General features: G+C 42.7%; 1 protein-coding gene across 4 annotated transcripts in view; it reads right to left on the reverse strand.

The window, feature by feature from the left end:
• The window catches only part of Vldlr (very low density lipoprotein receptor), a 35,045-nt gene that overhangs the window by 5,689 nt on the left and 2,262 nt on the right, over nucleotides 1–27,094 (reverse strand). The window contains exons 2-18 of one of the 4 annotated variants that reach the window (XM_040746018.1): nucleotides 16,617–16,736; nucleotides 12,902–13,024; nucleotides 11,447–11,569; nucleotides 9,412–9,783; nucleotides 9,205–9,327; nucleotides 8,993–9,115; nucleotides 8,281–8,400; nucleotides 8,052–8,177; nucleotides 7,392–7,563; nucleotides 6,612–6,830; nucleotides 5,038–5,156; nucleotides 4,322–4,461; nucleotides 3,898–4,039; nucleotides 2,441–2,587; nucleotides 1,666–1,749; nucleotides 1,248–1,328; nucleotides 192–361 (exon numbers count right to left, since the gene is read on the reverse strand). In XM_040746018.1, the coding sequence (XP_040601952.1) occupies nucleotides 192–361; nucleotides 1,248–1,328; nucleotides 1,666–1,749; nucleotides 2,441–2,587; nucleotides 3,898–4,039; nucleotides 4,322–4,461; nucleotides 5,038–5,156; nucleotides 6,612–6,830; nucleotides 7,392–7,563; nucleotides 8,052–8,177; nucleotides 8,281–8,400; nucleotides 8,993–9,115; nucleotides 9,205–9,327; nucleotides 9,412–9,783; nucleotides 11,447–11,569; nucleotides 12,902–13,024; nucleotides 16,617–16,736 (2,504 nt within the window). The remainder of the gene's footprint in view (nucleotides 1–191; nucleotides 362–1,247; nucleotides 1,329–1,665; nucleotides 1,750–2,440; nucleotides 2,588–3,897; nucleotides 4,040–4,321; nucleotides 4,462–5,037; nucleotides 5,157–6,611; nucleotides 6,831–7,391; nucleotides 7,564–8,051; nucleotides 8,178–8,280; nucleotides 8,401–8,992; nucleotides 9,116–9,204; nucleotides 9,328–9,411; nucleotides 9,784–11,446; nucleotides 11,570–12,901; nucleotides 13,025–16,616; nucleotides 16,737–27,094) is intronic. The other 3 variants (XM_040746026.1, XM_040746021.1, XM_040746034.1) reach the window with 3 other exon arrangements.

The following is a 27,094-nucleotide window of genomic DNA, read 5'->3' on the forward strand; positions in this document are numbered from 1 at the left end:
TCTGTGGGTGAGATGCTTATCAACTGACTGTTTCAGTGGGCTACACAGTTAGCATCTAACATGTAGCCAGTGGATAAAGTATCTCGGGACTTCATGATCCTTCCCAGCCCAGGTACCCATAGCTAGAGGTTCTGGTCTCCTTTGAAGAGACTCATGCCAAGTCACAGTGAATACAGACAAAGCAGACTTACGGCTGGGTACGTGTGTCCGACAGAAGCACTGTGTCTACCAATGTCTATTGAGAGGTCCTCTTCAGTGGTCTTTAAGTACACAGGATTGTCAAAGTTCATGCTTTTCATGTTTTTATGTTGCCAATTACGCCACATCAAGTACCCACCTACTGCTGCCATAACCAAGAGCACTGAAAAAGAAATCACAAGTGAAGTCTAATATTCATGGATCTATGGTAATTAACATTAATAAATGTTTCATGTTTTAGGGAGCTTGGATAGATGGAAGTTGGAATACAAATGAGATGAAATTTTGAAAATGAGTTCAGGCTGTGTGAATATTTGCACTGGAGCTTTACACACCCACGGGAGTACAGAGTCCTGAGTCCCAACCCTAGGCCAACTTCATGAACATTACAGAAGCCTTTGGAGTGCCAGTCAAGTGGTTCTGGTGTGTTAAGTAAACCAGTAAGTTAGGCCAAAGGAGCTTTTAAATCAAAGTGCCTTAGAATTAGTGTGCCCAAAAGTGGCTTTGGAGATCCTTTCCCCTGAGTTTGAAAATCTTTAATTACTTTAAATTTACCTTTTATGGCTGGGCAGTGGTGGTGCACACTAATTCTAGCACTCAGAAGCAAAGGCAGGTGGGTCTCTGTGAGTTTGAGGCCAGCCTGTTCTCGAAAAACCAAAAAACAAAACAGACAACACGCCCCCCCAATGTATCCTTTATGAATTTTTCAACTATTTCAAAAAGTCATTTGACCCTTTGTTTACGTCTTTGCGAATCATAATATACAACAAATGGGACTAGAACTCTTGCTAAAGGGGCTTCCTCCACGTAGGATAAGCAAGGCTAACAAGCTTGACACAGAAAGCAGTAAGACCTGTAGGCAATTGGTGAGTATTCACTGGTGTCCATTGTCATGTGATAGATGCCATTGAAGAGTAGGTACCAGAGAGTTGAGGGAGTGAATGTAATTCAGTGTCTCATGTGTTATGATAGCATAGGAGATCACAGGAAGGAGCTGTATACAAACTAGAACTGTCTGTGAGGTATGCATGGGAAGTGAATTTACTTACAGAGAGGAAGGATAGCCCAAGCAGCTGAAGTTCCTTTTGGGGGAACACTGACCTCTGATACTGCTGTGGTCACATTGATCCCTGCAAGGACATACAAGGAATCAGTCTATTAGAATTTGAGTTAAGACTTAGAAATCTACCCATTTTGGTAGAGATCCTCACACCTTTGTACCTGTTATTTTTCTCTAGTAGACACTATAATTTCATACCAGAATTTAGGATTAGAATTATTTGAGTTACATGGCCATTTTGCCAACAGGTTTAAATAAGTCAGAAAAATCCAGGATATGCAGGTTCCAAAGTCTTTGGACTTTAGGCACAAGTAGCCTGTTGGGGCAGTGCCAGTAGTTAAAGGCTGCATTAATTATTTAAGCGACAGTTAGTTGAGATTAACTGTTTGCAGTACTGGACCCAATACCTCCAGGAACCAGTCCACTAGTACGTAGAATGTCTGTTGTGTTGATATCTTTGGTCTCACTGTAAGTCACAGGAGTTGAAGTACCTGGATTATAAAAACCAAGAACCTGGTTAAAGCTAAGGTTCCTGAGTGGCTGGCCACATAGTCCAGAGAAGTCATGATGAAAGGTTATTTAAGTCCAGGTAAAAGAGTCAACCCACTGCAGAACTAGGCCATAAAGTGGATGTATCTGAATGGAGAGAAACAGCCAGTTTCAAGCAAAAGCTAGAAACCCATGAGACTTTAGGCACCTTGCTTATAGTCAGCAAGTTCAACTTGCTGCTTAATCAAAAGCTGGTAACAAAATACTAAAACTCAAGTCCAGACTATGTAAGAGCTTAACCTTGCATCATCTACTGAGGTCAGTAAAGATTCTACAACCACGGTCTCCTTCCTCAGATGTCTTCAGAGGATTCATTATGCCCTCTGTGGAGGACTTTACCTGAAAATTGGCTAGATAAAGGTGTTACAGAGCAATCAGTACAAACTAATGTGTGGCACACTGGCACTTTAGTCACTGATAAACTCATTTGATGTTGAAATGGACACATGTCAGCTCCAAAATCGTGATATAAACACCTGCCATAAAACAATAACACTAATAACTATAATATTCTAAAACTGATTTCAAAGCTAACTACAACAGAATTTCTGAAATCAAAACAAGCTGTCGTAGCCACTGCATTACAGTGCTTGCTACATGTCTTGTTTGTGGTTGAAATGTAGAAAGCCTTACTTTGACACTCTCGTCCATTTTCCTCAAGATTGTACCCATTGGGACAGGAACAGGTATATTTCGGAGAATGGTCACTAATCTGTGGTGCTGGTAGGCAGAGGTATTCACATCCTCCATTCTGCGTATCTTCTTCACACCAGTTTTTACCTAGTTGGGGGCAAAAGGTCCTTTAAAACAGGCATTGCAATGTTAACTATCTGTAGTCTCCATGGAGCTTAGTTTTGTCTACTCTGCCAATCCTTCAAGTGAGACTAACAGTCATGAAGAATGTACATCACTAATGTTGAATGGGTATCAATCAATGTATTGGAAGCACACACTAAAAGATAACCAGATTTAGAGGTTTCTTGGAAGTAGAGTAAGAGTTATATCTTCCATAGGTTGGTGTGAAGGGAGGTGAGGGGCCAGGCCTGGCTCAAAAAGCTTGTTCAAAAATTAGAGTGAAGGCTCAGAAGAAGGGGACAAGTCACACTTTCTTGGCTTTATACTGACTAATCCCTACAAAGTAGAAGGAAACTCAGTCACAGGGAGGTGTGAGGGTCTCCTTAGGTAGGTGAGTCAGTATTCTGGGCAGGAGCTATGCCATGGGGGAGAATAGGTGTTACTGGCTGTGTCTCTATAAAATTTGCACACTGAATTCTTTTTTTGTTTTGTTTTGTTTTTGTTTGTTTTACGAGACAGGGTTTCTCTATATTGTTTTGGAGGCTGTCGGTCCAGCCCGGCCTCGAACTCACAGAGATCCGCCTGCCTCTGCCTCCCGAGTGCTGGGATTAAAGGCGTGTGCCACCACCACCCCGCACACACTGAATTCTTAACTGCCAATATCTTAGAATGAGACCTTATTTGCAGATATGGTATTGACAGAGGTAATCAAGTTGAGATGGGGTCTTTATGGCAGGTGTTAACCCCAAATGTCCAGTGTCCTCAGAAGATGAAATATGAGCATAAGCACATAAAAAATGGGGGAAATGGACATCTTTAAGCCAAGAAGAGAGGTATGGGATAGAGTCTTCCCTCAAGTTCCCAAAAACCAACTTACCAAAACCTTGACCTTGGATTTTTAGTTTCTAGAATTGTGAGATAGTAAATTTCTGTTGTTTAAGGCACCCAGTTTGTGGTACTTTGCTACAGTAAACCTAGAAAACTAATCCTGAGGAGTATCCATGATCTGAAGCCTACTGTGGAAGCTGGTACAGTAGGCTTAGCAATGGAGACCCAGAAGAAATCAAGAAGAAAGCTATGCCACTGAGGGTTGAAAAGAGCTAAGAGTTGACCATGAAGTCTTTTCTCCAAGATGGCTGGAATGAGATATCAAATGTGGAGTTTGGCCTAGAGTTCAAGAGGACAAAGGTTCCCTTTTAAAGGAAGTTGAGAAGCTAAGGAGCTAGTAGGTAGTGGTTTGTAGATCACACTATTCCTTTAGCATGGTCATTAAGGAGTGGGTTTCTTCACATTACCTAAGGGCTGAACAAGTTCGTGGTAGACAATGATGTCTTGGGCATCATTGAGGTTGTTGACTAGAGTAGCCAGCTCTGATCCAGTGAATTTATTGGCACCATACACTGCTTCATTTTCTCCATCTATCCAGTAGACACGATCCTAAAACAGAATTCTGAAAATTAGCATGTACATCTGAAATTGTCACAAATGAAGTCCTATATGATTTATTCACCATGTAATAGGGTAAGGTTATTGAATGATTCTCTGGGATATTGAGTATAAAGGGTAAGGGAAGCAAGTTCCGGTTTCTTGAAGTTCTTTGAGGAAGTGTCTAGTATGTACCAGTCTTTAGGTAAATTTTTTTCAGTTGTGCATTGTTCCTTCCTCTTCCCACACACCTGTTCTAAAAGTGTCCACTTAGATGTGAGTTCCACGTCTTACCTCAAATATTGTGAGTGCAAGCGGATGAGCTAGGAACTCCAGAGACTTGAGCACTATTCTCCGATCTTGACCATCTAAGTCCACACTAGACAGCATGTGCAGCTTGGAATCGAGCCAGTAGAGGCGGCTTTTGACAAGGTCTAGGCAAGAAAATAATTGACACAATATGAACTGTGGCTGCTCTGGCTTCTATTTAAAACTATCTAAAGAATCTATTCTGTTTTACAGTTTCTTCTCTAACAGGAGTTCTTAATGGGACACCATAATTCTTGTGAAGCCAGCAACAGAACCTGTAACTAACTTCATTCTTTCTGCAGGGGCCAATGGGATTTCTAAGATTCTCAAAGTCACTGACTTGGGATCTGTTACATTATAGCTTTTTTAAAAGGCTTGTATTTTGCACTTCTTCCTAGATAATTCAGAAGGAAACAGTCATAAGTTGCCACCTAGGGAAGGCTAAGATACCCATGCCTGTGGCATTCCATTTGAAAAATCCCCAAAATCAAAGATTCACTGAGAGTCCATTGCATATTAGACCAACTAGATGACAAACCAGCCATCCTGGTTCCTGCAATTTGTTAAGTCCACCATGATTCTTGAGCCCCTCTCTCCAGCTATAGATGGAACTAGAAGTATCATCTCAAATGTACAATGGGCATTTGCTTAAACATGGTGAAAGTAATTAACTAGGGAGGGAGGGAGAAGGACATACATACCAAGTGTAATTCCATTAGGCCATTGGATGTCGTCAGTCACCAGTGGGCGCCTGTCAAATCCGTTCATCCCTGCTTTTTCTATTTTAGCTGGCTCGCCCCAGTCAGACCAGTAAACAAAGCTGGGAGAGTTAAATCAGAAATGTGCCTTAGTGGCCAAGAAGAAAGAAAGCTGTGACTTAAATCTGAGGCTTAAAAAGGGCGCAAAACTCTTGAGCTTGAGGCTCTCAAGATAGATCCTGATGCTTAAGGCTCTAATTCTGTTCTGAGTGCATGAAATTGAACAGTGAGGACACAAGGCTTGGAGGCGAACTCAGTGGTAGAGCTCCTGGCTACCATATGTGAGGCTCTGGGTCTACTCCTCAGGACTATAGGAGACAATAATGTAACTTCCGTGTTATAACTGTGTTAGTCTGTGTTGGTAGATGTGTAAGTGTCTACCAAAGTCCCAGGGTTATACATTTCCTGTCTAAAGGCACATTCGCTCAGATCCATGAAGGAGGCATTTTCTGTAAGCTCTATAGGAGGAGTTTGGGGATTATGTTCTAATGATTTCACAGGGGCCAACTGGGATGGCTACAGTTGACTTTTTCTAAGTTGCCTGCCTTAGTGAAATATTTTGACAGAAGTCTGTTCCTTTCCATTGAGCTTTCACACAATTTGTATTTTTAGATGGAAGCCTTGAGGGGACAGGGTTATGCAAATACCAGTATTTTCTGTGAATCCTAGGTCTGACTACGCAGAGTGAGCCAACCCAACAAGGTGTTCGTTCTCTCTCTCTCTCTCTCTCTCTCTCTCTCTCTCTCTCTCTCTCTCTCTCTCTCTCTCTCTCTCACACACACACACACACATCCCTCCTGGTGTATGACACACATGAACTCTAAAGCATCACTAATGCCATCACACAGCCATACAATCAGGAGTGAGACTGGGAGGCACGTCACGCACAAGGGTTGCCCCAGGATTGCTCTGTATCTTGTCACTCATGACATTTTTCTTTTTATTAGTATACCTTCATTATGTGTTGTGATTGGTTTCAAGTAGATATTTCATTCAAGTGCATCATATACACAAGGGAGTTTTATTTAACCATACAGAAGGAAATTATGTCATTTTCATGAAAACGGAGATAACCGGAGGTGATCAAATTAGGCACAGTAAGACTCCAAGAAATATCACATCTTTTTTCTTACTTGTAGATCCTAGATTTTATAGATAAATTTGTGTGTGAGAGAGAGAGCGAGAGAGACAGAGAGACAGAGAGGGAGAGAGAGAAGGAGAGAGGAGGGAGAGAGAGAGGAGAGGGAGAGAGAGGGAGGGAGAGAGAGAGAGAGAGAGAGAGAGAGAGAGAGAGAGAGAGAGAGAGAGAGAATGAAGTCATGAGACAAGGGAAGAAAGGGAATTAGCTGAAGGAGTAAAGAGAAAAGTGGGAGGGAGGGGCTAGACATTGAACATTGTCATTGATGTCTTGAAACAGATAATTCTGCTCCTGGCACTCTTAGGATGCATGAGAAAAGCTCCCAACCTATGTGGCTAGCACCCAAAAGGCTAAGTGAAGGAAAACAAAGACTACAAACCCAGACAATGGGTCCACAGCTATGGAGGCAGGCTCTCGCAAGTCAGAGTTAAACAGGAACTTCCTCTTGGCTCCGTCTAGAGTAGCTACTGAAATAGTCTTAGAAGCCGCATCAGTCCAGTAGATGGTCTTGTACACCCAATCAACAGCAATGGCTGCAGGATTATAGACATTGTCGATCATTTTAAAATGTCTACCAACCTTGTCATCAATTGAGGCACTGAAACAGAATAGGTCACAAGAAATTTAAAAATTGTCACCATTGGACCATGGAGAATGGACTTTCTGCTTATAAAATGGTCAAGGACTTTACCCATCAAGAGTATAGGAACCTACAGCTTAGCACTGAAATTATTCAGCCATGATGTTTGGGGATGGGAAATTAGCAATATTGTAGCATGTCTAATTGTGGTTATGTATTCTAGATGCAAGAAAAACATTTGACTCAGCAGCCATTGTCCTAGGTCTACAGTTTAAACTGAGGAAAAGCTACTACCATCATTTCTATTTGTAGCAAGAGAAGACAGCTCACAATTATAGAAGGGGAGAAAATATGAGGAGTTCAGATGTCATCTGAAGGCATAGTCACATTTACTTCATGGTCAATGATTTATTCCTAAGTAACAGCTGATGACAATTTAATAGTGTTGGATTTAATACTTCCAACTAACTAGCTGGTATACTGGAACTAGAAACAAGAGACGCCCCACCCCCTACCCCAGTCCTTTCTACAGGCCCGATGACAGTGGTGTATATATCCAGGAATGCAAGTGAAAGTTACCTGAAGATGGCCTTTTGGCTGAGATCAGCCCAAAACAGCTTCTGAGCTGCAATGTCAGCATCCAGAGCCACTGTGTTTCTTAGCTGTTCTACAAGTTGGATGTATTCTTTCCTCTCTAGGCCAATCTTCCTGATGTCTCTTCGATTAGTGAAGATCAGACTTGGCTCTTTGCCTATAAGATATAAGCCAGGCTGATTTAGTCTTGCTTTAAAGCAAGGTCTTCTACGGCACCTCCTTTCCACAGAGAAACACTTCTAAAGATACTGCTGAACATCTCAGTGGTACCCAGCCTGGAGTTCAAGCCCCTTGGTCCTGTAAGTACTTCTACTCTATTTAGGAAGGCAGTCCTGAGATTATAGCACTCGACAGGAGGGTGGCTGATAAACAAGTTATTTTTTGGTTTTTTTTCTTTGTGCTCAGTTTCAGAAGCAGAAAGGAAGCAAACATGGCGACTATTGCTAGTACCCTATACAAAAGGAACGACCAAGGCAGAAGCATAGGAAGCTGATCTGCTTTAAGCTACCCTGCTGCACTGGGAGTTTAGTACATTGCTCTGGGGTATTACTTTATGTGTAGGTTAACTGCTGCCGTAACCGACTGTATCTTTTAGAACCACTAACTCAGTAGGGTACCAGAGCCACACCGCCCAAGTCCATTTACCTACTGCCTTGCACACGCCAGTGGCAAGGTCCATTTGATAGCCACGGCTACATTCACACTTGTAACCGCCTTTTAAGTTGATACAAATTTGACTGCAGATCCCCGGATTTTGGCATTCATCAATATCTAGGAGGGAAATTAGAATTAATCTTGCTGTGTCTCTGCCTCACTAGATGCGTGTTGCCCTTTCCCATGTCCTCCAGGGGCCAGGCTCCTTGCTTCAACTCACCTCCACAGGTTTTCTTATCTATCAGTTCAAACCCAGCTGCACAATCACATTCATAGCCTATAACTAGGTCTTTGCAGATATGGGAGCAGCCACCGTTATTGACCAAGCACTCATTGATATCTGGAATAAAAGCATAGCAAAAGTTACTGGTAGCTTATTCTTTGTTTTTAATACACTGTTTCAGATTTATCCTATGAGACTTTTACAAAGAAATACAAAATGTATTTTGATCAAATATATCGCCCCACTCCCCATCCAACTTTCTGAAGATGCTACACAGACATATGTCCCTCCCAACTTCAAGTGCTCATTTTGTTTCCTGTTTTATAACCCAGGGTCCAAATTAGTATGACATCTTATTCTTAATTGATAGCTGTCTTATTCACATTTAGACTTAGGCTGCTGAAGACCTTGCTAAGATCTGATTATTTGTTTTGTAGATAAATATTTCAGGCTGAATGATAGGCTACCTGCCAGTTATACAGTATTTACTCGTTTTGCTATTATTTTTAGTTATTTTAAGGAGTTCCTAAACTCAGGGTTAATTTGTTACTGGGTAGAATCTCATGTCATAATGCTGTATCATCAAGCTTATATTACATTTTAGTTCATTCTGAGTTCAATGGACCATCAAGCAAGGTCTAAACAGCATTAGCACCGATGGACTGCATGGAACCTCCCAGCCTTGGCCTCAAGCAAGCCCCTCACTTACTGCATTCCTTCAGGGGCTCATCACTCCAGTCCCTGCAGTCCTGCTCCTGGTCACACACTTTGCTCATGTCTATGCATTCCCCGCTTCTGCACTTGAACTTTCCAGGGCCCAAGCACTGATTGACTACAAAACCAAACACAGGGGAGAAGTTCCATTGTTGGTCTGACCAGAGAAACCAATGGTCCATGCGAACACGATGGCGAGAACCTCACCATTTTTGCAGTTGACTTCATCAGAGCCGTCCACACAGTCTCGGATGCCATTGCATTGCCTGCTGCCGTGGATGCAGCTACCATCTTCACATTCAAATTGGTCAGGTCTGCAGGTCCGAGAAGCTGTGAAAGGGGGCAACACAAAGGAATGAAGCCAGCCAGGCGGTCCCCAGCCAAGACGTGGCCGAGGACTGGAAAGTTACTTACGGCAGTTGACCTCGTCACTGCCATCTTTGCAGTCCGGATCTCCGTCACACCGCCATTTTTTGTGAATGCACTCGCCAGAGCCACACTGGATCTCACTGGCAGGACATTTCATGTGTATGACCGGCTGGCGGCCACACTGTTCAAGAGACTCATCTGATTGGTCGGAACAGTCTGCATCGTCGTCACACACCCAGCTGAGGGGGATGCAGGAAGAGGTGCTGCACTGGAACTCGTGGGCACCACAGGTTGGTGGTGCACAGTCCAGCTCATCACTGCCATCATCACAGTCATCCTGGCCATTGCACACAAAGTTCCTGGAGACGCAGCGGCCGCTGGAGCACGTGAACTCATCAGCACTGCATGTGATGTTGCCTGTTAGAGGGAAGATGTTCCATTGAAGGTGCATCAGCATTTTTTTAAATATAAGACTCTTATCACCAAATCAAATATATTGATCTTTGATGATTGATTTTAGCCTTCTAACTTAAAAGCTATAGTGCTGTTATATTGAGAGCAAGTGTCTGAAATATGACAAAACAGTTTCACAGTATAAAATAAGATGCAGCCATACTATGTATAAGAGCAGAAATAAAGGACCAAGAAAACAGTATACGGCTAGAAACTAATTTGAGATGAGAACCACAACTGACACTTAAAGGGACAGTGATCAATAGCGTAAGCTGGTATCAGCGACTTCATTTTGGAAGGCAGAGTTATACCTAGACCAACCTATTGTATGTCAGCCCAAATCACATCACTAGCTGAGAATATGCATCAGCTATACGTGGGCAAGGTATAGTGGGTATTAAGGCACTATCCAAAAAGAAACAAACCATAGAACAGTCTACATGGTTCCTTTCTTTTGGGTCCTTTAAATAAATATTAGGAATACCATCTTAATAATTTTCAGTGTTTTATTTTTAATCACTGCTAGGACCAGAATCACAGCCTAGCAACTCTGCATGCTAATAATGACAAGGTAGTCACAGTAGTGAGTTTAGGTTTTGATTTAAATTCCTGCCAAACAGACCAAAGTCACAATTTGGTGATAATTGGTAAAAAGGAGACCACGACTCTCTTGGGAAGCAAAGTGTAGATTTGCAAGGGAAATGTTTTGCAGCTCCAGGGCTTGCCATGGCAATGTATGAAGCTCAGTTCTATGACTGAGCATGAAACTCATTGGACTAGGTGCAGTGGTATTGCCTCCACTAACTGACTTGTACAGACCAGACTAGTGTTTCACCTGCAAGGACCCTGAGCTCCAGACTAGTGTTTTACCTACAAGGACCCTGAGTTCCAGGTTAGCATTTCATCTGCAAGGACCCTGAACTCCCTTGGCTACTACTACAGCTTGACATTAGGCTCCTCAGACTCAGATTTAGATACACTCAAAGCAATGTTTTTCAACCTTCAGATTTCACCTTTTACATGGAACGCTTCATTATAGACACTCCAAGAATATAAGTATGAAAGAGTAGGAAACAGAGCTAGCATTCAGAGATAGGAATCATAGGACACAAAGGTTAGATAGGCCTTAGGTATCTGCTGACCATGTTTCTATGCTAACGTAACTATAAATTCTAGTTGGCAGAAACACTTTGTCACACTCAAGTAAACTTATTCCAAGAAACTAATCTAACTAAATCTTTGAATGTGTCTGCTGGCCCCATCACCTTCTAGTTCTATTGAGCCAAATGTAAGGAAGGCCCACGAATCACTGTCATAAAAGAAAAAAGCCCACATAGCCGCTGCCTTACTAAGCTATGCTAAATATACTACGCTGAATATAAGCACCAAGATGACTTGCCTGCTTGCTTCTATCTGCCTAGAGGATACACCAGGCAAGTGGCCAATTACCAGGAAAAGGTGGTTCACAGTTTTACGGTGGCTAGGAGGACCAATATTGAGCAGACAGCAAAGCTACTGAAAACCGACTCAGTGGCCGTCTGCTTTCTGGCTTAAGTTAGCATCCCTTGCCCACCTTTCTTTAGGAAAAGGGTCTTTGGGGTATGCCACTTCACACCAGTCTTCTTACCACAGTTTTCTTCATCTTCTCCATTGTCACAATCACTTTCACCATCGCATCTCCAGGACACTGGGATACACTGAGTAGAACGGGCGCCACAGCTGATTTCATTTATGCGGCATGTTCTCATATCTGTTGATGACATACAGTCTCAAAAGAGCCTCCAAACTGGTCAGTGCAAAGTTGCTGCTCCCGTGCTGCCTGGAAGTGCAACACCTGGGACTCAGTGGTCAGGTACATGGGGCACACTGACTAGTGGAAGCCAGGCAGATCCTTCGCCAGCTCCGTCCTTAGAAGTTATGCCAAACAAGGCCACCTGGCAGGGTACCCGAGAACCTTGACCATGTCACTCCTTCAAGGTTCTGCGGCATGCTCAGTTCTGGCTTTTGTTTTACTTGGCACAGTTGATTGGTTGGCCTGCTCCTAGTCCATTACTTATGTTTGGCTATCAGTGGGCACACCAAATATTGTCACCTAATTCTGACTCCATTAAAGGTCAGATGGGCTAATACCTATAAGACCTTCCATGAAATAGTAGCCTTCCTAGGCATCCATTCACATTTTTCTTTATATATGCAAAGCATGAATAGTGACATAATTTTACCATGTCACTAACTGATGAAACATGGGGCTGAATCTGTGTAGATCCTGTCTAGGACCCTCAGGTTTCTAATTCCCTGACAAAATCGCTCACTTCATTCTAGAAAAATGCAAGTTCCACCTTGGTCATTTGAATAATTATATCCTTAATGTAAACTTGGTTTGTGTCAGTACTATTTCTTCTGTGTCAGCAGGCCTCTACTGAATGAATCTCCAGACTTTTCTGCACCTTAGCACACAAATGATCCCAATTTATTAGATTCCATCACTCCTTTCTCTGTGGTTTTGGGACTTTCCCCTGCAAACTAGCCTACAGGCAGAGAGATATATTTGTGCCTTTATGGAGCTTTTCTTATTCATTAGCAAACTCTATGGCCCCTGCATTAGGTTACAAATTTGTTAAAAATCCCCAAATGACCCTATTACTCATCATCTTGCTGTTTTTATAATAGCATGTTTTCATGATATGAACATCTGTGCATTTCAAAGCTTATGTGTAACCTTTAGGAAACTCTCACATCTTGACTTAAATTCCAGGATCAGGGGACCATGTACTTAGGTATTGTCAAACAGTTGAAATCTATGCACCTAGTCAAGGAGTTCTTAATTGAATGTGCTAGTATCAGTCTTAAGTATTCAATGGCGAAGCTACCCAAGAGAATGTCAGTCTTGTTAGACTAGAGAGAGCAGTCTTTAAAGGAGATGGAATAACTGTTAATAGCTTAAATGACCTTCAAGTCAGTTGGCCTCAGGTTCAAGGCAGGCAAAGAAAAATGAATGCCAAGCAATCGATAAAGCATCACTTAGAACAGAGATAGAACAGCATGAAAGAGATCAAGTCCAAAGCAAGTGAGGCACACTCACGGCACTGTTCTGGGCTTTCATCAGAACCATCTTCACAGTCAGGGTCCCCATCGCACTGCCATCTGTTAGGAACACACTGGCCGTTTTTGCACACGAAGTCAGACTCAGCACATGTCTTCTTCACTACAAGAATTTAATTCTCCAAGTTAGAATTGAAGTCAATTACCCCAGACTCCAACTTTCAAATTAGGGTAAGAACTATATTTTGGTATGTTTTCCTTTAAAACTAATGCAGAATCAGTTGACTGATAATCAACTGTCAGCATGTAGGGAGACTTTAGAAAGCTCATTTTTTCCCCTTTAAGTTTCAGAGCAGGGGTGTATACATTGGAGAGACTTGAAGGAAAATAAAGTCAAGGGAAGACAAATGCTAAGAACATCTTAAAATGAACTTGTCGGTTTACAGTGTTAACACCGTGGACTTCTTCCAACTCATTCACAAACTCTGAGGTGTTTTTCTCCAAGTCCATTTTCTGTCCCTAAAATGGAACTCTCAAGAGTGGGCAATTTATAAAGGAAAGAACTTCTTTCACCTCAAGGTTCTGAATTCTGGGAATCCTAAGGGCACACCACTAGCACCTGCTTAGTTTTAGGTAAGGGCCTCATGCCTTGCTTCCTAGCCCACTCTCTTAGTAATTGATCCTGTCCAGGAGAAAGGATTTATTCCCTCTCACTGATCTAATCACTTGGCAAGTGCCCTGCCACCTCTCAACACCATACTATTCAAAATCACACTTCATCACGAGCTCCAGAGGAGACAAACCACAGAAAAGATTTTAACAACCAAACACCCCATCCTATGATGGCCCTTAGGATAACTGTTTGCAGTGGAGTGAATGTGTGTCTTAGTAAACTTCATATCCTGAAATCCCTTCAGCGATGTACTAGGAGGGAGAACTTTGGGAGGTGATTAGGCCGTGAGAATGAAGCCTTCACAGGTGGGATTGGTACCCGTTAGAAACATTAGTGCTTATTTGTCCTTGCTTTCTCTTCCTCTCCCCCTCTCTTCTTCTCACTCCCTCTCCTTTCTCCCTCTCCTTTCTCCCTCTCCTTTGCGCTCCCTCCTTTGTCCCCTCTCCCCCTCTTTCTCTCTCTTCCTCCCTCTGTCCCTCTCTCTAGCTCCCTCTCTCTTTCCCCCTCATCCCTCTCCTGTCCTCCCTCACTCTCGTCTACCATGGAGGACCCGGGAAGAAAGCAGCCACCTGAAACTCAGAAGTAGGGCTTTTGTCAGACACTGGGTCTACCACTTCTTAGTTTGGGGACTTCCTAACACCCAGAACCCTAAAATAAGATCTCCATCATTTAAGACCCCTCCCTATGGTACTTTTGTCACAGGGGTCTAAACCAAGACTGTTGCAGGGACATTCTTCACAATACATGCACTTAGTACAGAGGTGTGCTGAGGCTTCTGAACTAAATACTGCCACTCTGATGGGTCTGCCAGGGCAGAGGAACTCATCCACTAGACAAACTTAATGACAATTATAACACTTACAACAAGAGGCAGAACTTGGAATTCAAAGAGATTTCAGGCCTTCGGCCAAGGTTTGGTTTAACATAAACCAACTTAAAGTCACTGAAGCTGCCAGTGCTAAGGTCCATAATTCACAACTCCCATTCAAATAGCCTAAGGCAAAATATCAATTCCACTACTAATTCTTCCTAGGGCAGGACTTCGAGTCACAATACATCGAGTCATCCATTCATTAGACTAGGAAAGTAAAGACAAACAAACCAGGCAGCTTGGTTACAGTACCCTTGAAGGAGTCCCAGAATCTGGATGTTTTGCCAAAGTAGCCAGAGAAGACACCCACATCCTGTGATTATCTTTTTAAAATTCCTCCATACCTCTATGTCTATACTTTCTGCTTAAACTTTCATTTTAAAGCATCCTTCTAATCAATAGTCTGTGTTTGTAAATCACCTAAAGCCTGAAGTGTGCTGCAAATTTAAAAGAGATCCCTTGGCATATGGGGTTCAAAAATAGGTAGAGGTCTCTTGGAGGCTAGGGCTTACTCTTAAGCTACTCTCATTTAACCTTTAAACTGGGGAGATAGTTTGTAAAATTCAGCATGGATTGATGAATTATGATGCCCCCTAAGGGATTATTCATATCCTTGAACTATATAGCTAAGGAACCATAGAAAGCCATGCCAGCTCGTAAATTCACCCCATTTCTAAATCTCCATTATACAGTGCTAACACAGAAAGTGCTATACAAGGCTGGTGTTCTCCTGGGCCCATATGGAAACAGAGACCAGGCTATAGGGCTTCTTGTAGTAATTCAACCCATGATCATCTCTGTACGCTGCAAAAGAGAGAACAGGGAAATGGCCATAGAGAAAGAAGATGGTTTTGCAAAGTGAAAAATACCATGATGATATGAAAGATCAGCTATGGCACAGAGAGTCTGAGCAAGGATAAAAAGGACACATCTTCACAGAGTTCATCTTTCTCACTTCTGAATGTACACTATAAGGGCAAAGAAAAGATATTCAAACCACACACATACATGCAGATAGAAAGTGTTGCACAAGGGAGGGAAGCCATAAGATACTTACTTTGGGAACTCACAGAAGCAAGTGACAAATGGAATGTACAATTAAATTGATTATACTAGTTGTCAAGCTCAAAAGTGAGTCATCCCCAAAATTATAATCGACTATGGGTCGAAGGTTAGATGGGGAAGTTGGAAGAACGCTTTGGAAGTTTTGAGTAAAAATGTAGTTTTTCCTCCCTTTCAAACACTCTTTTTTTTTTTTGGAGACAGGGTTTCGCTGTGTAGCTTTATAGACCAGGCTGGCCTCGACTCACAGAGATCCGAATGCCCCTGCCTTCCGAGTGCTGGGATTAGAGGTGTGCACCACCACTGCCCTCAAATACTGGGCTGAGATTGCTTTGGCTATGCTTGCACTTTCCCTGTTTGCCTCCACACCTAGGATCCAGCAAGGACTCTGTCCATCGATGTGTTCAATTTAAGCCACCTCAGGTGATCTTGATGCACTGTGCTGTTCATCTGCCTCTTTCCCTTGCCCAGGCCCTTCTACCGTGGAGCTGGTAAACAGTATTTATGCAGAAAGGATTTAAGAAAATCCAGTCATTGCTCCTACAATGACTCCGGTGTCTCTGCTGAGTTAGATAATAAAATCTTCTGTAACAGGTAGTATAAAAATAGGTGGGGATTGGGGCTGGCTTTGGTCTGATACATGATTTCTTGGTAGCCTTGCCACTTAAAACGAAATAACAACTGAAAAAAGGTCTTCCCTCTCCAAACCTTGCCCCCTCAGAAAGACCGCCAAAAGTCTAGGCTCCTCCTGCAAAGCTCAAGACCACACCAACAGGGAAGCCATGTGATTTCTCTCCTGCTCCCTTGCCCCCCCCCAGAGTCACCCAGAAGTGCTCTGCTCAGGTTAAACCTAGTTCTTTATTTTTAATCCAGCTAGATTTGGCTTACTGCATCAGCAGAGAAACTTAATAAACATCGGGGTATGGAAACCTTTCAATTGCGTCATGTCAAATATTCAGTATATGCCTCCTGATCAGTATAGATTCATGGGACTCTGATTCACAGCAATACTTTTAAGTGGATTTTATTTACAGATTCTCAATACATTTGTAGAAACTAAAAGACCATCTGCACTTTTCAATAAAATGCGTAAGTCCAATCACAAATCAAAGAGTGGTAACCAGTGAGACTGCTGAAGTCTTTACTTACCACAGTTCTTTTCATCACTGCCATCAACACAGTCTTCATCTCCATCACATTTCCACAGCAGAGTAATGCAGCGGCCATTTGTGCACTGGAATTGGGAATTATCACATTTGGCTTTTTTCCCTAGGATGAGGAAGGAACATTGAGCAATGTATGCAAAGAAGGTAAGTTAGAGATATACGTTCCCCAAAGCCCAAGGATATGGACAGCTGCAGATTGTAATATTTTAGGGGGCAGTGAACAACAGTAGCCGAGTCCTTCACTGGTCAACAAACTAAAACTGAACACTAGATTTCCAGCCTTTCTTCCAGAGAGGCACAGCTGAGATACCAGGTTCCAGGTAGTAGAATACAAAGAGAAAAGGATTATATAGCTTCTAAGAAATCCAATCACATGCTGGCCAGTAATGTTTTAGTCAGTTTGTCAACATGTACCTCATCCCCAAAGGTGACCATAAAATTATAATGGAGCTAGATAATTCCCAGCATCTAGAAAACATACAGCTGACTAACCAGCAAAAGAAAACTGCAGAAGAAAAAGAAACACCTCTAAGAAAATTGGCGGTGTTAGGTTTAGGAGAAGATTTCAGACTTCAAGTAGTTCAGGAATGCACTGGAGAACATGGACACCCAATACCAAGATGTCCTCACTGACAGAGAGGGGTGTTCACAGAGAAATATCTGATTGAAAAGAAGAAACAGAGCAGCTAAGCCACCATGGGCATATTTCTGAAAAGTATGAAGGAAGGAAGAACCTGACCCAGAGAAAGCTCCAGTCTCCTCCTTCAGAAGAGAATCCAGAAGGCCTTACTGTTGCAGAGGATAGCTGCATGCACATTAGTGCCCATAGGGTAAAATAGTGATGGGCCTGACCCTCTATAGACCCAGGAGAAGGTGTGAGTTTATGTGTTAGTTCTTAGGAAACACACACACACACACACACACACACACACACGAGAAAAGTGTATAGAGTAAGCATATAAAGAAAATATTTTTGTGTAGCTATACAGCATGTGCTTTAAGTTCTTATCAGAGTTTACATGTTTAAAAATGAGCCATCCACAGATGGCTCAGTGGATAACAGGTACTTCTACCAAGTTGACCTCCTGGGTTCAAGCCCTGAAACCCATGGTGAAAGGAAACACACAAAAAATTTTAATGTTTAAAAAAAATAAGGATAATTCATCATTGAAGACAAATATTTTAATAAACTTTTTCTAAATCAAGGGTTCAATAATATACAGTGTTTCTAAAGGGACAGCAATGTACTAGGCCTTAGCCTTCACTTATCATTTACTTACAAGCTTACTCAGCAACTTCTAATCCTGAAAATCCATCCATAATAATCATCCTATATAGAGGCATCATTTTAATCTTTTACAGGTATATTTTTCTGCACCTTTTCCATGTTTAGATACATTTGGATACATACATACTTGCCATTGTGTTATAGCTTCCTACAGTATTTAGTGAAAGTACCATGCTGTATAAAGGTAGCCTAGAATCAACAGGCTAGCTCACATAGCACAGGCATGAAGTCCGCTAAACCACTGTGGTGGTTTAAATGGGAATGACTCCCATAGGCTCATAAAATTTTAATGTTTGGTCCCCAGTTAGTGGAACTGTGTGGGAAGGATTAGGAAGTTTCAAAAGCCCACACCAAGCCCGGTGGCAGTCTCTTCCACCCCCTCTCTAACTGGTGTCTGCACGTGGACTAGGACGGAAGCTCTCAGCTGTTGGCTCAGTGCCTTCCTCTCTGTCAGATGCCATGCTCCCCACAGTGACCATCATAGAATACCCCCTGAAACTGTAAGCAAGCCCCCATTGAGAACTGCCTTTTATAAGTTGCTCTGGCCATGGTATCTCATTACAGCAACAGGACAGTAACTAAGACAACGTCGCTGTGTGCTTTAAGTAAATGAGCAATGGATTGCTCAACACTGCAGTTCTTAGGACTTCTCTATCATCATGTGATGCATGGCTATATCTCTAAAATAACAGGAAACTCATTTTCCTTCCCTTTAATCCCTTCTACTTCTTGGCCCCAGAGGTGAGATGGTTCAGCAGGAAATGACACTTGCTGACAACCTTGAGACGTAAGTTTTATTTCTGGAACCTATAGGGTAGGAAAGAACTATAAATTGTCCTCTGACCTCCTAAGCATGCTATGGCACATGTATGTACACATATACATGCATAAATATATAAGTAAATAAATGCAATTAAATCCTTCTTATGTCTAAAAAAAATTTTGGACATGGTGGCTGGAATTGTGATCTTGGGTCAATGGAATCAGTCCAGGATTAATGAACCTAGCTAGGTCAGAAGCACAAGGGGCAGGCCTCTGGACTTTTTTTTGCATATTGCCAACAATATTCAGACAACCCTAATTGTGTAATAACATCTCCTGATCACATTTACAGCTTTACCCAAGGGTGACACTGCTATCACAAAGAGCAAGTGGCTTGACAAGGAGAGAGCAGAAAGGAAGGACTGATAATGGTTCCAAGTCTTAACAACGATGCTTCCTTTGGAAAATGGGTGTTTGCAAACCAGCTCCAAAGACAAGTCAAAGGCATCAAGAAAGCTTGGTTAGGAGGCAACGGAGTGCCATTTTTAATTCAGTGATGGGACCAGAGGAGAGCAAGCTAGAGCCACAGACCTGACTCTGCCTTCCTGAGTTCAGTTGCTTCACTTCATTATGAGCACACTGTTTACAGAGGTGTGAACTAAGGCTCCACGGAGGCCCTCCATGGCCAGGACAGTCCAGGTGCTTCCATCTTTAGCATGTCTATCCTTCTGCAGGACCAGATTGCTTTGTGAAAAAAAGTTCAGCTCTTGTCCCTTCAAGGCCTCCCTTAAACACACTGCATAGACTTGCAAAACCCAGCATGAGGCCTGGGGTGCATGCAGATTGGCTGGGGGAGGGTGGTTGCAAGCAGAAAGCCTTCAGATTTCCTGCTACCTCTCAGTACTTGCAGCTGGGGCAAGCTGGCACAGGAACAGTCAGGGCAGAGGCAAGCACAGACTGGAACTCTTGTGTGAAACACACAGTGCTCTAGTTGGTCTCCCTAGTGTCAACTGCACCCTTCTGTCTGGGAGAATTCTGCACTTTGTGGCTAATTCCCAAAGAGATTAAAATTTGACCCAAGTCAAGATTGCCACACTGTGTGGTTACCTTCAGGTACTATGTATATTGCTTTTAAAACTCTATGAGGCTTCCTGCTCTTAAACATTTAGCAAGCTAGAACTTAGCTACAAAGCAATACAATTCGATGATATTTCCTACCAACATTTCATAATGTTTATTCATTCTACAAATATTTTATTGAATAAAAAATACTAGGAAGTTACAAAGAGAACAAGAGGTGAGCATCAGTTGTTTTTTTTTTTAAATACCAATAAGCCAAGGGTGAGGTACATGGCTGCCTCCTCCCTCTCTCCCATTGCCGCTGTGTTCGCAGAATGTTCTCTGTATTCTCTAAGCTGGAGGTAATTGTTCCAGGGGCCATTTGCTATGGCTCTATACCCTTCAGCTTTGAGGATGATGGGAATGGCAGGGCTTGGTTAGAAAAAGGATATAAAATGAAACACACAGAGAAAGTTCGTTGCAGTTAGGATATGGTAAAGGCTGAGAGACTGTCACTTTAAGGGCTTTCATTCTGAAGGGTAAGTCAAAGTGAGCCCAAAGCATCACCACTGAACTCTATATAGTGAGGGTGATAAGCCTGCAGTCAGATTTGGAGAGACATTTAGAAGAAAGAAAGAAAGGAAAGAAGGAAGGAAGAAAGGAAGGAAGGAAGGAAGAAAGAAAGAAAGAAAGAAAGAAAGAAAGAAAGAAAGAAAGAAAGAAAGAAAGGCAGAAGGCAGGCAGGCAGAGAGCAAGCTGCAGAATTAAGTCTGTGGGAGAGAACCTCCTCAGAAATGATTCTGGTGTGATAGATTTTATAGACACTCAAGCTTCCTTGGGGATAAAGCCAGGATATAACATGCTAAGGCTAATAAACAGTTCATAGTCATTCCAGACTCTGGATTTAGTTGTAATACACAAGCCATCAGCAGTAATAGGTTATGTTAAAATCCTGGAGGTTTGGCTCAGGACATGGATGAGGACAGACATAAGCATTTTTATCTGCTCACTTCAGTATCCCAAAGCAGAAAGGAGTTTAGCTTCTACCTTTTCATATCTTACATGTGTCCATGTTGCCCAGGACTCAGAAGGCTATATGTCACCACAACACACATGACCCTCCATTAACAAAGACAAAGAATTTACACAAGGAAGACAATGGGTACCAAGATGTCCCTGCTTGTCTAAAAGATACTGGAGAGAAAGATGGGTGAGGAGCCAGACAGTTTGACAAAGGATCCTCTAAAGATAAACAAAGACCCTAAGCTTTCTGGCCATGCCTCTCAGATTCTTAGCTTCCTAAGCACTTTGAGAGGCTACGACTAGGCAGAAAGTGCTCCCTGGTTCTGTTTAGTTCTCCGTCTCACACACAACCAGAAGAGCTCAGCCACTAAGGTGATTGAATGAAGAGCCCTCAGCCACCCACCTGGGACATCGTGGGTTTTCCCTACAGGTCCCAAAGAGTTTACCTCCCATCTGAGGTTTCCACTGAGATCACTGTTGCTCAGAGGTTCAGGACTGAAAGCACTGCATGAATTAAGAAGCTTTTGGCTCTCAAAGCTTTGGGGATTAGAGGATTGTAGACCCATAGTCTATTTTCATCCATGAACCTTAAATCTCAAATTCACTATTACAGTTCATACGGGGAACAGAATGGGCATGGAGGCATCCACAACCATGTTGCTTTTCATAGTTAAGCTGAGCTAAAGCCACAATGAGGCATAAGTAGTGTTGGCAGAGGAAATGCTAGGGACTCTATATCCCTGGATCTGTCTTCTCTGAAAGCTGGAGTAAAATACTGTTTACAGTGGACTCCTTAAAACTGCAGTGTTCACAGAAAATAGTGTGGGGCTACAGGGATGGGGGAGGGGAACAGAGTGGAGAGGCGTGCAGCCTGGAGTTTTACCTCCATCACAAACCAGAAAGACTGTTGGTGTTAGTTTAGGAATATGGAAAGGGTCTTCATCCCTGAAGAGATTAAACTGCCTAAGTTTCCTTCCAGCTCTAATATTAAGCAAGAATACCTTTCTCCTTGTGGGTCAGGAGACTTGCGGTCACTTGTATCCACCCACTTATATGGCTATTAAACTGAGTGATAGATGCCCCAAAATATCAAAGAATGTCCTGTTTTGTTATCACTTGTATATATGGCACCAGAATTGAAGCTTACTCAAAGGCATCCATGTCCCAGGCGCTTTGCTCACCTAAACAGTTAACACTGATTGTGACCACAGCCAGCCGTTCACTGGCTTCAGGAGGCATGGGTGTTAAATGCACAGGGATGTCAGCTTGCTATTATCTAATTGGTTCTGTAATGGTTAACGTGGAAAATCAGCATGTGCACTTCAGTAAAGTCCTGCTTTGGACTTACAGTGAACAGCCTAGCTGGCTTTCAGGATGGGCCACAAATTTCCCCATAGGCTTTGGGTAACCTTTTGGCAGGAGTCTTCTGCTTGGGTATCTGGAATATTGAGATTCTCAGAGTATCAGGCTCAGGGAGAAGTTGAATCTATAAGGGTTTCATGTCGCCACACTCTGCCAGGCCCAGCGTTCACTTCATTTGCCTACACAAAAGGGTGTTATCATCTGTTGGTATTTCTTCAGTCCCTTGCTTTTGGCACTTCTAGGGACACTAAGGGCATTTATTTTTAGTCTACCTCATCTCTACTGCTTGCCTATTTAATGCCAATCCTTCTATTCATAGGCTGAAACTCCTTTTAGGACAGGCAGACTTCTGAGTCAGCAAAAAAAGTTTTCCTACAGGAATAAGAGGCTATCAGTGCAAACAGTGCCGAGTAGTGAAATGTGGAGTAATGAACTATACAGTTCAGTCATCATTAGCTGTTCCGTTTACACCTGATTGAGAGCATTCATAGATATAACCAAATGCTTTTTATTGTCAGTCAGTTGCTGCTCTAAGACCTCTCATATCTTAACTCATTAGTTCCTCTTTACAGTTTAGGAAAAGAAGAAAAACACAGTGACTTGTCCAAGACTACCCTGGACTGACCTAAGATTTGAACCCAGGTATTCTGGCTCTAAATCCTACACTACCAAGCACACAAACTGTGGTAACTAACTCAGGACAAGATAATTCTAGAATATTCCATTTGCTTGGAATATAGCTACTACAGTCTGTTTAAATTGCTCAAGAATGAAATGGTTTCCCTTCTCCCAAGAGAAGACACTCTACAGTAAAGCTTTATGGTTGAGATAGCCCTATTTCTTGTTCTCAGCGTAGCCTTTCAAATATGCTGCTAGAATTCCTATAATGGCTATTTCTGGAAGGACTAAATCTCATGATTTTTTTTACTAGGGTGCATTAGGCCAAGTTATATCTCCATCTTATCTGCCTGGGGCTGGAGAACAACACGGAGGACACTAACATGGAGACCAAAGTTACAGAGGCAACAAATCATGGGAAAGGCTTTGTTTTCAAGGCTGTAACATTGAATATGCTGTTAATCCCCTAAGCCTCATGTCTGTCACTGCATAGAGATGAATGGAAGTGCTTTATAACAGACATGTTGATGACAACCTGAGTATAGCTTTTGGGCACATTATAGGTAACATTCATCTGGATGCCTTAGCAGACACGCAGAGTAAAGCAGTTTGTTCCCAAACCTACCTTCTTCTCTTGTGTCTTGCTTAGCTCTAGTTGGTGAGCCACTTACTCTAAATCAGTAGCCCAGGAGGGAGCCCAGTTTCTTCTCCACTGACACTGAGCCATCAAATCCTGTCCATGTCTAACCACTCATCTCTCACTTGCTCTAAATTTAAGTCGCCCTTCCCTTTGCCTCCAGGCTGTCTCATTCTCTATCCAAATTAAGACAGTGATTTAAGCCCCTTAGGAGCCCCAGAAGGGCCAAGGATAGGATCATTTCCTGGCTCCCCACTGACTCCAGGATTGAGTCTCAGTTCCCCACCAGCTTCCCCTGACTTCTTCCTTTCAGCCATCACCCACCATCTGCTCAGGCCACTGCAGCTGAGCTAACAGCTCAAAAGGCTTTCCCTTACTTCCCCTGCCTTTGACCATCCTCTCCAGTGCTTGCTTTCTGTTTGTCCATCTGGTTCCTGTTGTCTTCCCCACAGGATCGGGTTCAGAGAGCAACCTTCTCAGGGAGACCCTCTGGACACTTAAATATGTCCTCAGAGGCCGGTATGATCTGGCTTCGTTTCCAAAGCTTTTCATACCTGCCCCAATGGCATAGTACACTGAGGGCTTGTCACCTAGCATCCAAAGATTTGCTAACCCTAGTCAATAGTCATGGGTTATTAATTGGCTAATGAATTAACCTACAAATCTGTTCTGCATTATAGACTTTTGTCAAAATATTTTTCCAGCTTTTCTGAACTTGGAAGACAGTGTGGCCTGCTAAATGAAATTTTGCCTGGTAGAGTCCCCTGAAAGATAACATTAGAGAAGTACTGGATTCCTAAGCCGATGAGAGTGTTTTCATTTCATCTGTGTAGCAAGTTATCATTATAAAACAAGATACTTTGCACATCTATCTGCCATAATTAGTGTATCAGCCACATTTCCATGTGAGAGACACTCTAATACATACGGAATATCTGGTACAATGCGGAGGTTGGTGTGTCAGGCCCAGGTCTTACTTTGGACATGCTATGGCTCTTTGGGAATGCTGGCACTAGCCCACTGTGCTGCTGGCATTGGCATACTAAAGTCTAAGTTGCTGGTGATTTTAGGGAACTTGAGCTATAATGAAAGCAGCATGTGGAACTCAAGACATCTTCAGCTGATTCTGTGGCATTCATGATTAAGGAATACCAGCTTGGCTTTCTCCAGTCACAGTTTCTATGCTCAGCTCTTTTTGGATCTTGAATTTCCTGGTCTGACTTAAAAAATAAAAAGGCACAAAGACGCTAGCTCTCTGGTTTCTGCATTGGCCATCAAGCCGTCTTGAGCAGATATAATGTACAAGGGAGACTGGCTTCAATTTATAACTTGCCTGGTAAATCTCTCTGCCTGTTAATAACTTAGATCTTAGGAAAGCATGCCTAGGAAAAGCAAAGATCAGAGGCAGGTCTAAAGAACAGAATAGTATACACGAACAGTCTGTGCAGGAAATGCTCTTATACACATGTGAACTCTCAAATGTCCATCATCATTTCCAGGCAAACTGCACATTCCCCCACCCCCTCACCTCCACTGCCAATGCTATTTCTAGACACACAAAGACTAGTGGCCACCTTGCCAACCCTGATGGCCCAAGTTAGTGGCAAGATTGGCCACTCTAATGAGTGCCTGGCTTTTGCAAGTTGTAGTTTTCTTGCCCTAAATGTACTTCTTAAACGCTGACTCTGGCGCACTCTCTCCCCTCCCCACAGGGCATTTCTGTCACACAAAGCTGGTGAAAAGCCCTCTGAACAAACACTGAAACATTCCTGGAAGACCTCTATTCTTACTCTCCATATACAAAGCAGATTCTCTCTTACATTTTTAATTTGGAGCCCCAAAATGACTGGCAGGCCCAAATTATCTACACATGAAGGCAAAGTGGGCCCAGTTGAAGGTGCCACCTGCTTTCTCACTGAGCTGTACCTCAGTTAGCATGTCTAACTTGTTGGAATCTACCGTTTTCAGGGCCTTGGTTGGAAATGAGCGCTGGAGCTCAGTAGAGAGATACTGATTTATATCGAAAACAAATATAGAGGGTAAAATTGTGCCAGTTTTCACTCACAAAATCAAGTTCTCCAAGAACTGGGTTATATTATGCCTTGGGGACCTCAGAACAAGCTACCAGTCCTCAGATTGTCCCCTCCTCAGTGAGAAGGAAAAACGGCCTTACACACTCCTGTTCAATGTGTACATTTCACTCATAACCTCCAAAGCAGGGCTTTTATTATTCTTGAAAGTCATCTTCTGTGCTATGGTCTGGGTGATTTCTTGAGATTACTTCAAGTCAGAAGAATCTATCTCCTAATATGAGAAGGGCAGTTAGCCTTAGTTTGTTGTGAGACTCGCTCCTGTAGGCCAGATATGTGTGGGACAAGCACAGTTTCGGGCTCATTTCGGCTCTGTAATGTGCTTAATGTCTCATAGGCTAGCATGTGTCAGTGGCTTTCCAAAGCAAGGTCAAGTGAAGCCATTTAGGGTCAGGACCAGAAGCTGCAAAAAGAAATAACTACCGTATCTCCATCCTGTTTCCTCTATTGAGAACAACTTTACACTCTGTGAGGGACCAGGAAATATTGCCTATACATTTTCTCTTTCAATGCTATTTGGTACATGGCAGGGTTTAGGAATCTAACCCTGAAGTCATATGCCTGGGGTCCTATCTGCACTCCTGACCTTAAGGCTGCATTCTAGGGCATTTTGTTTTACTGGACTGACATTGTTCAGGGAACAGAAGGGGTCACAACAGCTCTTTGGCTCCTCCAGAAGCATCACAAACCACTGGAGTGAAATTCTGTCTATGGTTATTTATTTTTACAGAAAGCAGAAACACGATAATCAGACTGGCAATTGTTTGAAAGGTAGAGATGGTCCCCTTTACAAGTACTGCCCAGTGTTTGCAAATGCAGTTTGTTGGCCTGAAGTCTTAACATATACCAGCTGTACTATAGTTGGCCTTCACATACATGCTGTAGGTCTCTGGAGACTCGGGCATAAAGGGTTGAAATTACACAGGACCAGCACTAGAGTTGCTGACAAGAGGATGGTTCTAGGCAAGAAAAAAACAACTGTTCTAGGCTTTAGGAAATGCATATCCCATCAAGTTTGGATTATGACCCTCTCTAATAAAAGAACACCCGTGTCTACATGGCCTTTCTTGGATGTAGATGAGTTTGCTATGGTCCCTCCCTTCTCTTGGTGCTCTGGTAAGTCAGGTATTATTTCTCCTGGTCTTCTAGGTTCTTGCCTGCAGGTATAATGGCATTGCTGGTAAACCACTCCATCCCAGAGCAAGAGAAGTAAATCATTGGGCTTATTGAAAGAGAACTTGCAGAACTCTGGCTTTGAAGACTACACAGCATCTCACATCTTTATACCTACGCTAGAGGAAAGAATCCCAGAGCCCCCATGTATTTTGCCATCTGTCCTTGTAACATCTCCTGTTAGTTTCACTTAAGTTCCTTGCAGAAAATTAGTTCACACCTGCCTGCACTGTGTCAGGTAGTTTGCAGCAGCCTCTGAGTGTGTATGTATATTGGAGGACAGGGAAAAGGGCTGGGTAGAAAGATGGAGCATAGAAGGTCAAGGCCAGAAAATCAATCTACACGTCCTGGTACTTTGAACTTAAGACATGGACAGTCTGGGATGGCTTAGGGTCAATACCTGCTTCAACCAACTTTAGGCAGCTCAGAAAGAACGATTCCCCACTCTG

Source organism: Mesocricetus auratus, unplaced genomic scaffold, assembly GCF_017639785.1.
Source record: "Mesocricetus auratus isolate SY011 unplaced genomic scaffold, BCM_Maur_2.0 Super-Scaffold_4256, whole genome shotgun sequence".
Classification (NCBI taxonomy): Eukaryota; Metazoa; Chordata; class Mammalia; order Rodentia; family Cricetidae; genus Mesocricetus; species Mesocricetus auratus.